Here is a 12,989-nt window from a genome sequence, read left to right on the forward strand (position 1 = left end):
ACAAGTGAAATTACCTTGTACTTTCTAAGTGTTCTACTTCAGTAAATCATGTTAGTCTGACTGAACTTGATCATGACAAAGAAGATCTTACCAATGATTAAGAAAATACAAATATGACTAACAAGTTTGCAACCAGCAGAATCTAGATAAGTAGCACATAAACTTAGAAAGACTGACTCTATTAAAAACTGTCACTTTTAAGTTGCAACAACTTTACAAAATTAAGTATTCAATTAAATTCTATTCATAAAGCCCATTATCATAAATCACATTTTGGTTAATAAGTTATATTTACTTAATTTTTTCAAGGCAATCTTTTGAAATCAGCTTGTCAGATTTTGCAGTGCAGGAACTAGTTTATCGGCCTGTCTGCCGCTGTGGCTTGAACACACTCCAGCAGGTGAGTGAGTGAACAGGCTCCAGAGTCAGAGGAGTCCACTGATCTTCAGCACTCAGCTCCGAGTGTCCGAGTGGATCCAGCGTGTCAGTGTGGAGCCTGTAGTTCACAGCTTCGGAGAAAACTCATCGTCGTCCTCTATGTCCAGCTCCTGGTCGGTATCATCAGACACGTCAGAGTCCAGCTCTGTGTGCGGCTGCTGATGCTGCGGTGACGCGGAGAGCACGCAGCGGCCCGCCTGCAGCTCGGAGGCCGGGGCTGAGCGTCTCTGCTCCGGGCTCTGGATCCCCTCTGTGGTGTCGTCTTCTTTAGTACTCTTCCCGGTGGAGCTGTCATCCTCCACCTCCCTCTTACCTCCCTGAGGATTCTCCTGATAAATGGAAACAGATTATTTGATGCAGAAGTCTGTTTGGCTGTAATAATTAGGCTACTAGATCCTTCCTTAACCCTTCGAAACTTGGAGTGACATCACTTTTCTTGTGCTGCGTTACGCCTTTCACAAGTATTTCAGCTTTTGAATTCTTTCAAAATCATGGGGAAAGGATGACTTGGAAAAACTCGAAACGAAATGTTCCTCAAATTGCAAGAAATTAGTAGGTTTAGATTTAGAAAAATGTTTTTTAAAAAGCCAAGGAAAATCTATTGTGGGAAGGGTGACTAGGGGAAAACATGTGCATTTAATGGTCATAATTACATATTCAAAATCATGTCACTGAGTTATAATTTTTAAACACTCTATTTGCTTTCTTTTTCTCTTCTGTGTATTTATCTATTTTACTAATTTTCAGGTAATTTTCTTGCTAATTTTTGGGTAATTTCTTTTTTAGTTGCTCATCCCCTTACTCCCATGGTTGTCCCCATTCGAAAAAGATAGGGAGAAATGTCCATGGAAAAAACTGTTACGGAAAAACTATATTTTTAGCCTAATTTTTATATCTAAAATATGTTAGAATAGAATTATGATCATTTTAAGCATTTTTTCTCCAGTCTTGTTTTCCTGATTTGTATTTTTTCTTTCTTTCTTTTTAAAATTAACTTTCAGTTCATTTCCTTTTTACTAATTTCTTGAAAATGTTTGGTTCAGTTCTTCTGTAGTTGCTACCTTCTGCATGTTTTTAGAAGAAATCAAACCAGTTTGCGCAGGTTTTAAAGGGTTAATAAATGAGTAAAGGGGAACTGTGATGAGGGAACGTGGGTTACCTGTTTTAGTCTTCGCCACTTCGCTCGTCGATTCTGGAACCAGGTTTTAACCTGAAAGACAAAAAGAAACGATTTATGCTCAATCTCTTGGTTTGATTTCCCTTTTTCAGTAGTCAAACTTTAGCAGAAGAGACAACAGCAGGAGCACACATGGAACAAGCGACGACCTATTCAAATGACAACTGCACAAATACGAATAGAAAATAAAATGCTTTTTTCCTCAGAGAGTTATCTGGAGATTTGAGTTTCTGAAATGGATTTGGTCCGACAGTGAACAGCGGGCGCAATGTCATATTATGATAACGGGCTAAAACCCGCCTGCAGATGGTATTGTGACGCCTTTTCTGTGACAATTATTTGGACTGCAAGTGGTCATCAGAATCCTGTTTTTTTATATGGTATATTGAAAATACATTCTCAACCCAGTTGTCTTTTGCAGCAGCAGCCTATCTCTGTATTGTTTTAAGCTGAAGCTCTAAATATCCATTCCACTCAGCAGCACTATATATTTGAGCATTCCAGTTCGAAGGTGAATTGTGCACGCCCGCAGCGCGCGTGTCACCGAGAGAAGAATAGTTTATTGGACTGATGCCTGGTTAAATGAATTGTTAGCGTAAACTCGAGACAAATACTTAAGAAAAAAACACACACAAAAAAAACCCAGAACTGAGTTAATGAGATAATGTTGTTGCTGTTCGAGTGGACTAGGCCGCAAACTTTCCGTTGTATAATAATAATAATAATAACGATAATAATAATAATAATAATAATAGCTTGTGTCTGTTTGTGTGATAAACGCAATTGAATTCAACTGAATGAATTAACCCTTTGAAGCCTGTCCAGACATCACTTTTCTTGTGTTGCTTCCTTTTTGCCAAGAACAATATCTTTCTAATAGCCTGTCTGCAAGTTAATATTATCTCTGTGTCATGGTGAAAAACAAACAAACAAAACGTACTTCCGTATCCAGAACACAGAGCAACAGACTTTATGGGAGAGTTATTGTAGGCTACATGGGATGTAGCTACAGACAATCCCCAAAGTCTCCGCTGATTGTCTCCTGCTCCCACCGGACTCCTCGTGCTCACCTGTCTCTCGCTGAGCTGCAGTATCTTGGCCAGTCTCTTCCTCTCCGGAGGTGACAGGTATTTCTGCGTCTCAAACTTCTTCTCCAGCTCGATGGTCTGGTCGTTAGAGAACCGGACCTGGCCGCCCTTTCTCTTGTGTAGAGGCCGCTGGATGAAGGGGGTCCACAACAGAGGTTTCCCTTCACACGAGGGACAGACAGCACCGAAAAGTCACTCTCAAGTCCACATTTAGCACCTTTTTTTCCCCATACAAATACCACAAACATCTGCAGCCCGAAGAGAGCAGAGCAGGCTGTACATTCAAAGTAGGCCAAGAAAGCCGAGAACACGGAATAAATCGGAAAACCGAAGAAAACTCCAGGTAAAACAAAACCCTGCCAGGACATTCAAGTAACACTCACGCCTGTCCTCTTCTCCTCTGGATTCTCTACATTAATAAAGCACTTGACTGTTATCCCTGGAGCCGCAAACTGGAGCAGCATCACTTTTTTCTGCTTTCAGCCATCTTTTACATTAATTTAAAACATTGAATCCTGAGCAAAAAGGTGCCACTTCTTAAAATGCAAAGAGCCAGTGTTCCACAAACTGCAAGAAATAAGAAGCTTAAGATTAAGAAGTTGGGGAAAACGTCCGCCTATAACTAGGCTATATTTAGTATGACCATAATCACACATATAAATGTAGCTACAGAATGAGTATAATTGTATGCCCCTTGCAGGTCCTTTCTTTCATTCTTTCCTTTCTTTTACTATTTTTTAGGGATTTTTTTGTACTTTTTACTAATGTCTTGATTATTTTTGGGTCGTCTTTCGCTGTTCATTGTCTTCTTCCCATGTTTTTGAAAGAAATCAAGCCGATTTGCTCGGGTTTCAAACTTTATAAGCAACTGTGAACTCAGATCTAATAGGCTTAACAAAACAACAACAACAATAACAACAATAATCATCGCTGCTAGGCCTATTATTTATTTATTCATTTATTTTACAAATCAAAATATTATAATAATTACTATTATACTCTGTTAGCCTGTTGGTCAGTGAAGGAGTAGAGGAAAAAATAAATGAACTGCATTATGCCATGTAAACTGCTCCAGTCTAACAGATTACAGTTGTTTGTGGTTTTGTTTTTTGTTTTGTTTTTTTGTTGGAGCGGCCCGGCGCGGTGTGATCAGGGCTGTTTTTGTGTGTGCAGTTAATGACCCGGAACAAACAGCAGCAGAGAGCGCAGCGGCCTGTGGCTGCACGCTGTCTTTAAGGAAGGTCGTGACAAAGTGAAAACTATGGCCAAATATCCGCTTCATGTGCTTCCTGCTTTGCGGTGTGATTATAGGCGATGGCATCCCCCAACAGACGCTGTGTCCTCTGACACAACATCAATCTGTGAGGCTGAAAGCACCGCAGTCACAGGCCTGCTGCTCGGCTCCACAGGAAGTTAGCTAATCCACTCCCAGGACATGTGTTCACTAACAAAAAGATCACCAAAGGAAAGATTTACAATCAACTTTAGATGAAGAATCGGCTGATGCTCCAACAGGCCGGGTTACAGAAGCAGTGTCATTTTAGTTGATCTAACAGATGTAGCGTAACATTTTATTTCTGCGGTTGTCTTTCTGATGTTAGTTTTATGTTCGGATGTTTCGATGTGTATCTAATAATAAAGCAGGGCATTTCTAACGAGAGCTTATAGTTATATCAACTACATTTTAATGACAGATTTAGGCTCATATAAAACCCACAGATGAAGTCACGAGATAAACGAATGATCCTAAACTGTTTTTCAGCCCCAGCAGAAAGCTTTATGATGCTGCACAGCCTGATCTCGTTTTCTATTCATATTTTGTTTTTTGTTTTTGTTTTTTTGCATGCTTTAACGGAAATGTAACAACCTGTACCTAGCTGTATGCTTTAATGCAGCGGCATGTCAGACGTCTGTAAAAAAAAAAAATAAAAAAAAAAAAACGCCAGGAAGGGATATTTTGTGAATTTTTGTCCTTTAATTTTTTTTAACGTTTTTTTTCTTAAGTTTTTTGGTGATTTTTAAAGAAAACATGCCCTCCATGTGCATGCCAAAATAAAAATCGCACAAATTACATCATTTGGGCTATCCATAAAGTGTAATAACAGAAATGAAAAATGTATTTTCAACCGATATGGGGCTATAAGCCTGAGATACCCAGGCATAATAGCGCCACTGTTTTAATGTAGTTAAAAAAAAAAAGGTAAGAAATACCAAATACAAACGCCCATAGGGTACTTTACTTTACATTGTAGCCTTGGTCTTTGTGATATTTTAACCCGGTTCAATCCATATACAACTGGCATATCATATAGTCCAGTAGTGGAATGTAACTAAGTACATTCACTGAAGTACTGTACTACAGCTTTCAGGTACTTACTTGAGTCTTTTCTTTTCATCCCACTATATAATTTTACTCCACTCCATTTCAGAGGAAAATGTTGTAGCTACTTTTTGTTTTTATCTAAAAGCTTTAGTTACTTATCAAATTAAGATATATTTTTTTCAGAAACAAAAAGTGCATAAAATATGACGTTATAAATTTAACTACCCAACAGTTTTCAATGGTTTATAAGTACAGCTGAAATGTTGTTTATTCAATTATCTGATGGACAAAAAATTAATTGGCAACTATTTTTTGATAGACATTTAAGACATTTTAATACTGAATAGCTGAAAACTTCCTCCAGCTATAGCCTAGCCACATGATCTGTCATAGTGCTGGCATAATGGTCGGAAGAATAAGCGAGACATAAGACTGAAATTAATCTTTTTATGAAAGTGCACTTTTTTTCCAGCATTTGATTGTTGTATAAAAACCAACATGAGCTCATATGTGTTTGTTTTTTCTCTAACACGAGGCCTTTCCTCTCTAATTTAAACTCCTCTAAATGAGACTTTATCTGTGGAGCAGAGAGACCATTAGACTTGATGTGCTGCCTGCTGCCTTTATTCTCTGCTCACCGCCAACCAGAAAGAGAGTCAGCCACATCCTCGCGGGCCGGCCAGAGGAAGTGCAACAATATGTGAAAAACGGATCCCGGGCTATCAGAGGCCGAGTGTTTCCTGAATATGTCTGTATTGAGGATGTCGATAAAATAATCAGCAGCGTGCAGCGGGCTCCCGAGGAAGCGGCTGGCCGGGGGGAGCCAGGAAAACATTCAACAGCTTCTGAAAGCAGATTTACTCCTATCGACAGCACCACGGCTTCCGGCCTGAACGGAAAGGCCGGGCCCGTTCAGAGCGGCACAGAGTCAGACGGTCGGTTGTCACATGTTTCAGAGCACTATCACTCACAGCCTCTAACCCAGCCAGTCTCATAGGGATTCACATCCGAAAACATGGTAAAACAATTCACAAACTTTACTACAACTCTTACTCATTTATTCTTACTCTTACACATTTTCACATATAGGTCTGTGAGGGAAGACCGGGGTCAGTTGCAACATGGAAAAAAAAAAAACCCTCATCACTCACAGACTACTTAAAAAGCAATTAAGATAATATCCCCAAACAGATATTGGTGTGTCCAAACAATTCATTAAGTCTTTAGAGCCCAACACAAAATATGCACAAAAGACTACAATGTAAAAATAAACTTTGTTTTAATTTAAAGAAAAGTTAGTGTCTGGGTTGCCTTACAATTTTAAGCTGACTGAATTTAGGAAGATAAGTCGAATCATTATAAAACTACTTCAACTCGTTTTCTCCGTTTCAGTCAACTTAAAATGTCAGCATTTTTGAGTAGCAAAAACTTCACAGGACTAAGCAAATATATCTAATTGTTAAGTAAACTTGACAATTAGAGATAAAGTTAACATAAATTAAGATTAATAGTTGTACTTCTATTTTTTAGGGCAATTGGTTTCCTAGATTTTCTTTCAGCTAAACACAAACTTGTCAGGTTTTACAATGAACATACACTGTACAAATGTCAGCCTATTTGTCTTAACTTTAAAACGTTAGTGTCTGAGCTGTCTTCCATTTTTAAGTTGACTGAATTTGAGAAGACAATTTGCATTATAAAAAAAGTACCTCAACTTTTTTCTCCAGTTCAGTAAGCTTAAAATTGTGTTATTCTTACGCTGCAACAACTTCACAAAATTAAGTAAATATAACTAACTGTTAAGTACACTTAACAATTGCATATAAAGTTAACATAAATTAATACTAATAGTTATATTTACTTACATTTTCAAGGCCAACAGTTTGCCAGTTTTTTAAAAAAGTAGAATAAACTTGTCAGAGTTTACAGTGCATTTATCTTAGCTAAAAAAGAGTTAGTGTCTGGGCTACCTTGAACTTTTAAGTTGACTGAATTTGGGAAGATAAGCTGAATCAAAATTACCTCAACTTAAAATTCTAAGGCTGCCTAGAGACTTTTTCAATAAATAGGCCTAGTTTATTTTAGGCTCTTTGAGTGAGGAAACGATAACTTTTTTTTATTTTAGGCTATTTGATGCTTATAGGGTCACATAGTGTGCATCAAATATTTGTTTTACCTTAAAAAAGTTAGTGTCCAGGCTGCTTTAATTTGACTGAATTCGAGAAGACAAGTTAAATCATTGCAAAATTAGCTCAACTTTTCAATGTAAATTTTTTAGGCAGCCTACACATTTTTTAAAATCAAATTTAAAAAAAAAATTTTTTTTTAATTCTCTTGTAGGAGATATTTGGTGCTCACAAGTATATGAAAACACACACAAACACACACACACACACACAGAGAGAGAGAGAGAGAGAGAGAGAGAGAGAGGCGAGAGAGCGCGAGGGAGCGAGAGAGAGAGAGAGAGAGGAGAGAGATACGCAGCAATGAAATAACAAGTGATTTAGAGCCCAGCTATGTTTTAGTCACCGGCTGATTTGCTCCTCTGATGTTTCAGAAACAATGGGAGTCAGGAAAAGGAGTCAAGGTTACCATGCACCCCCCGCCCCCCTATCGCCGCCCCCACCAGCAGACGGAATGGATCAGCCTGCTGCTATTGTGTCCCCAATGTGTCTGTCACAATAACAACGTGACTCATATGTGAGTGGTAAGGCATCGTGTTCTTTGGAAGAGAGTTGAGCTTAAGACTTAAGAAAGACTTCATGTACTCTGCAGTCTGTTTATGAAGGCCGCATTGAACTTGCGTTGGATATGCATGCATGACCAAGCGTGTTATACTTATGCAAAAATGGTTTCGTTGGCGCAGAAACGAAGCTTGTGAGGACAGAGAAGTTGTCATGCAAAGGGTGAAAAGTGCTCTTATATTGCCACATCATCCCAGCAGGTTTGATTTCTAATGAACTAAATTAATTTCTCACAAAAGAAATGAGGAGATAATCAGGCATAATAAAATACACCATGCAAAACGTGAACTTATGAAAAGGAAAGATTTTTTCCGTTAACTCGAACTTTTAACACAACCAAACAAAAACGTAGCTGTAAATTGTCATTGGTGGTGCTGTAAATGACACGCACTGTACAGAAGAAATATTACCCATAGTATCGTTCTAAGCTATCCAAGAGTTTTACGCACACTCGCGCAACTTACCGAGAGGGTCGTGTCTCAGCAGCGCCTGTGCGTACTCCCCCATGGAGCGGTGGTGCTGGTGGTGGAACGGGTAGATGGAACCGGCGAAAGCCCCGGAGGAGGCGTAGGTCGCAGTCAGCGCGGCAGCGGCGTGGTGAGACAGCGCCGGGTGTATTGGCGTGGGTTCGTAAATCGGCGTCCTGTACGGCGAGATGAGACTCGTAAAGGAGGAGTTGGGTGACGGGAGAGTCGGTGTGGGGATGATCGGAGTGGAGCAGGAGGAGGAGGAGGAAGAGGGTGAGGAGGTGGTGGTGGTGGCAGTCCTCCCCAGAATGTCGTCGATGTAGAATGGTGTCGGGTGAGCCGGCTGGATGGGAGTCGGTGCGTAAAGCGGGACGCTCATGGTGCCGCCGTTGCGCGTTGTAACGGAGTTAACGGAAAGCTGCGTCCTTGCGTCCTCTCCCTACAGCCTTCCTCTTTATCGTCAGTATCTAATAAGAACTTTTTACATACTACCAAGCATGTGCTGTAACTTCATATGCAGACATAAGTCCACTGGCTGTCCGGAACAAATGAGAGAGAGTCTGAGCGCTGCGGACCGTTAGAGTGTTTTGGTGTCCATCAGGTTGCGGTAGTGGACTAGCTGGTGTTTAGTTCAACTGTTGGGACTGTTATCTGGCTGCAGGCGGAGAAGGGAGGAGATAAGTGGACGGCCAACTTCCTGCAGGTGGCCAACGGCCAATTCTGATTGGCTCATTCGCGGCTCCAATCGAGGCGCACAGTGATCAGATGACAGGAGAAGAGAGATAACTGTGTTTCAGCAGAATCAGTGCGCAGCAGCCAATCATCTGAAACTAACAACCTGATGGCTGGAGTGATATCCTGGTGCAACGATGACTCAGGTTAGCTTGGGTTTTTAAATCCCCAAAAGATGATCTTGCTCGGATTAATAAAACAGTTTTACTCTTAGATCTCACTAGAGAGCAGAGGAAGTTTACAACAACCAGTCTTACATTTTTGTCTTCTCTAATTCAGTCAACTTAAACATTTTAGGCACTCGGACACTAACTTTTTTAAATTAAAACAAATAGTTTCTTTAAATGTGGATAATGAGCAGTCTGAACATGCCACACAGCTTAACTACGTGGTGTTCAAAAGTTACTGTAAGCAAGTAAATAAGTGTTTGATCATTTGGCAATAACCTTATCCTGATGTCAATTTATTTTTTTTGCTATGGGGAATATATATGTTTGCTTGTTTTATTGATAGCAATATGTTCCTTTACCAACATTGTATTGTTCTATATGACATCTGTTTTTAATAAATCTGTAATTTGGAGTTTGGAGAGCAGCCCCTGGACACAGACATGTTAAAGAAACTCATTCCAAATACTTGGCTGTTATGCATCTTTCCCCTGGGATTTTGTATGTCTGTCTGTCTGCCTGTCTGTTTGTCTAAATTCTATCCAAAACCTCTCTGCACCATCAGATTCACTGATATAATAGAAAATGCTGCATCTTTATGTACTAAAAAAATGATCTAAGAAAAACAGAATTAGGATGTATGCACTTTAGACTGAGCCATTTGACGTTTTGATTAAAAATGCTTTAAGTCACTTAATGTAGAGGCTCTTCCTCAGGGTCCCCCTGGCACCTTGGGCCCCTGCTGGGCCTGTGCCCTGTCAGCCTGTTTAGTGACCTCCATGCTGACACAGGCACAGAAATCTACTCATCCACTTCTCTCTGCGTTGATTATCACACTGATGTTGAGTTGTGGGTCTGCTTCCCTAAATTCCAATTTTACATAACACATGTTTCATAATTTACATCTTTTGTCTGTATGAGGTGGCCCCTGATGTTTTATTGAATTTTAAATAAAACGTGTTATAGGCTATATTTGAATTTGTTCATTTGTGTTTGTCTGACTACTAGTTCCTATTTCTGACCATTATTTCTTCTTCCGTTTGTGTATAAGTTATAAGGCAGGGATACTCAACTTACTTTGTGTGGGGGCCACTTTTACCAAATAAGAGTTGCAGCTTAATACATGCCTGTATGATTTTTGCATAGGATTTCAGGATGTTTCTAGGTTTTTAAGACATTTCTCAGTCTGTAGGATTTTAAGATGTTTCTCGGATTTTAGAACGTTTCTAGGATTGTAGAACATTTCTAGGATTTTAGAACGTTTTTAGGATTTTAGAACTTTTCAAGGATTTTAGGACATTTCTTGGATTTTATGATGTCTTGGATTTCAGGACGTTTTTAGACAACAATCCCAACATTTTTTTTTATGTTTCTAAGGTTTTAGGACATTTGGTAGGTGTGAATAACTTTATTTTATGCAAAAATGGGGCTGTGGGCCAGATTAGGGCCTAAATTCAGTATCACTGCATTAAATGCAGTGTCAAAGCCCTCTTTATACTGTCAGGGACATAATCATGGCGCTGGAATACTGAATCCTACTTTTTATCCTACCTGTTTTTTAAAGGCATACTACACATAGGCTAATCAAACCTACCCCCAGCCACCGAAAAACAACAACAATAACAACGCAGTATTCAGGGTGTAAAATCCAGGCCTAATCCCACCGTTTCATCTGCAACAAACTTCCCCGGAACTCTTCTTCTAACTATTTTTCCTGATTCTCAGGAACACATCCAGATGTCATGCCCGCGGTGTTGTCAGTATTTTTACACACATCCTAACGTGCGTTTGAAGTCTCTTTGACTAATCAAACAGTTTTCTGTGTTATCTTGAACGATGCAATACAAGTTAACTGCAATCCTCCTCCATGACGGTGCAGCTGAAAAGCGAGTGATGAAGTCATGATTTGAATGTTTGGAGTTTTCCTGTGACCGGCTGCTATCAGCGCGCTGATATATCCTACTTAGGCTATGATAATGACTCCGAATGCAAATCGCTTTATTGGCTCACTAAATGCGTGTTTATCACCTCACATTCGTTTCCGCAAAGTGTTAAACTATTATCAATAACTTCTCTGTTCCAGAGTTACACCACGAACACACTCTGACTGCGAGGCTCCAGCTGCACGTGCTAGGCTCGTCTCGATTTTTATTACCAGCTGACTTCATTAATGACACGGAGAGCAGTCACGCCTCAGTGCGGGGAGGAAGCCTGCCGCTGATAAATCCGCGCGCTGCTCCAATGCTTCGATTTTCTGATGCGCCTTTAAAGCGCGCACTGCTAACTGCCAACTTTCTAACGGCTGTAATTTAGATAAAGCGGACTCAGAGTGCAAACAGGGATATGAGCAGCCTTGAAGACATGAAAGAAGTCACCAAACGGCTAATATTTGGACTGAGACAATGATTGCAGCCCATTGATCCGGCCAGCTCTCCGCGGCGTCAGGCTCTTGTCCAAAAACGATTGATAACTCCTGTGCAGAGGCGCTGCTGCTGCTGCTTTTTGGCAGCTGGCGCCAGATATGTCTCCTGCTTACCATTAACCATTATCCATGTAGCCTGAAAACACTGACACCTCGGTGAAGACAACCTTTTATTTTGGGGATGTTTAGTAAGATGTAGGGCCATAATCATATATTTAACATAAGAGGGCCATGTTCAAATTACACCTTTAAAAACCAAACCCAACAGGGAGGTCTGAGGGGAATTCCACCTGAAACCGACCATTTTAGAGCATTTTGAAACAACAATCTTAGATCTCAAAGTTTTGATGACTCAGTGCCAGTTTAGTATGTCATGTGATTGAGGAGCCTACACACTGACCCTTTTATGACTTCCATCATGGCACAATATACTATTACATTTTTAATTACATACTATACTACACTGCAAAATCTGACAAATTGATCTTACTTAAAATAATATTGGAAACCGCTTGCCCTGAAAAAGAAAAGTAAATATAACTCTTAATTGAAGTTTACTTTATATGTAACTGTTAAGTTGACTTGTTTCATTTTGTCAAGTTGTTGCAACTTAAAAATGACAAGTAAAATCACTTTGTAATTATTGTTAGCAACTCCAGTAAACCAAGTTAGTCTGACTGAACTTGATCATGACAAAGAGGATTTTGCAGATGAAGTCAGGAGATCTGTTTCGTTAACAAGTTTAAGAAAATACAAAAAATATTGAGTAATTTTAACCCAGGAGAATACAGATGTATAACATGATGAACTTGGTTTACTGTAGTTGCTAAAACTTAGAAAGATTGATTTTAACTAGTCATGTTTAAGTTGTTAAAAACTTCATAAAATCAAGTAAATATAACAAAATTTTAAGCAAACTTAATTAGATATAAAGTAAACCATAAATAAGACCAATAGTTATATTTACTTAAATGTTTAAAGATAATTTGTTTCCAAGACTTTTCAAGTTAAATCAACCAGTCAGATTTTACAGTGTATATATATATATATATATTTGCACACTTAACACTTTACAATATAAAATCTGACAAGCTGATCTTAAAAAAGTCTAGAAAACCAATTGCCTTGAAAAAGGTAAGCATACTATTCTTATGCTGTTTACTTTGTATTTGTTAGGTTTCCTTAACAAACATTGATTTACCTTATTTTGTAAAGTCAACTTAAAAACATGACAAGTAAAATTATCTTTTTTTGTGACAGTAACTTAATCAAACCAAGTTAGTCTGACTTAACTGTATTGACTCATTTGCATTTGACAAATTAAGTAAGCACAGCAAAGGAGGATTAGTTTGCAGGATAATTTTCATTTTAACAAAATGTCATTCTGAGCATCTTAAGACAAGACCAATGTTTGAGGAAATAAAATTATAC

At 39.0% G+C, this 12,989-nt stretch overlaps 1 protein-coding gene across 1 annotated transcript; it reads right to left on the bottom strand.

Annotated features, from left to right (window-relative positions):
• Window positions 1-269: 269 nt before the first annotated feature.
• Window positions 270-8,867, bottom strand: hhex (hematopoietically expressed homeobox). The gene is made up of 4 exons (XM_042507893.1): window positions 8,235-8,867; window positions 2,686-2,864; window positions 1,598-1,648; window positions 270-767 (listed from the first exon to the last, which is right to left on the bottom strand). The coding sequence occupies exons 1-4, from the start codon at window positions 8,614-8,616 to the stop codon at window positions 504-506; spliced, it is 876 nt and encodes a 291-aa protein (XP_042363827.1). The 5' UTR covers window positions 8,617-8,867; the 3' UTR covers window positions 270-503.
• Window positions 8,868-12,989: the final 4,122 nt, after the last annotated feature.

The sequence above is a fragment of the Plectropomus leopardus genome, chromosome 19 (assembly GCF_008729295.1).
Source record: "Plectropomus leopardus isolate mb chromosome 19, YSFRI_Pleo_2.0, whole genome shotgun sequence".
Lineage (NCBI taxonomy): Eukaryota > Metazoa > Chordata > Actinopteri > Perciformes > Serranidae > Plectropomus > Plectropomus leopardus.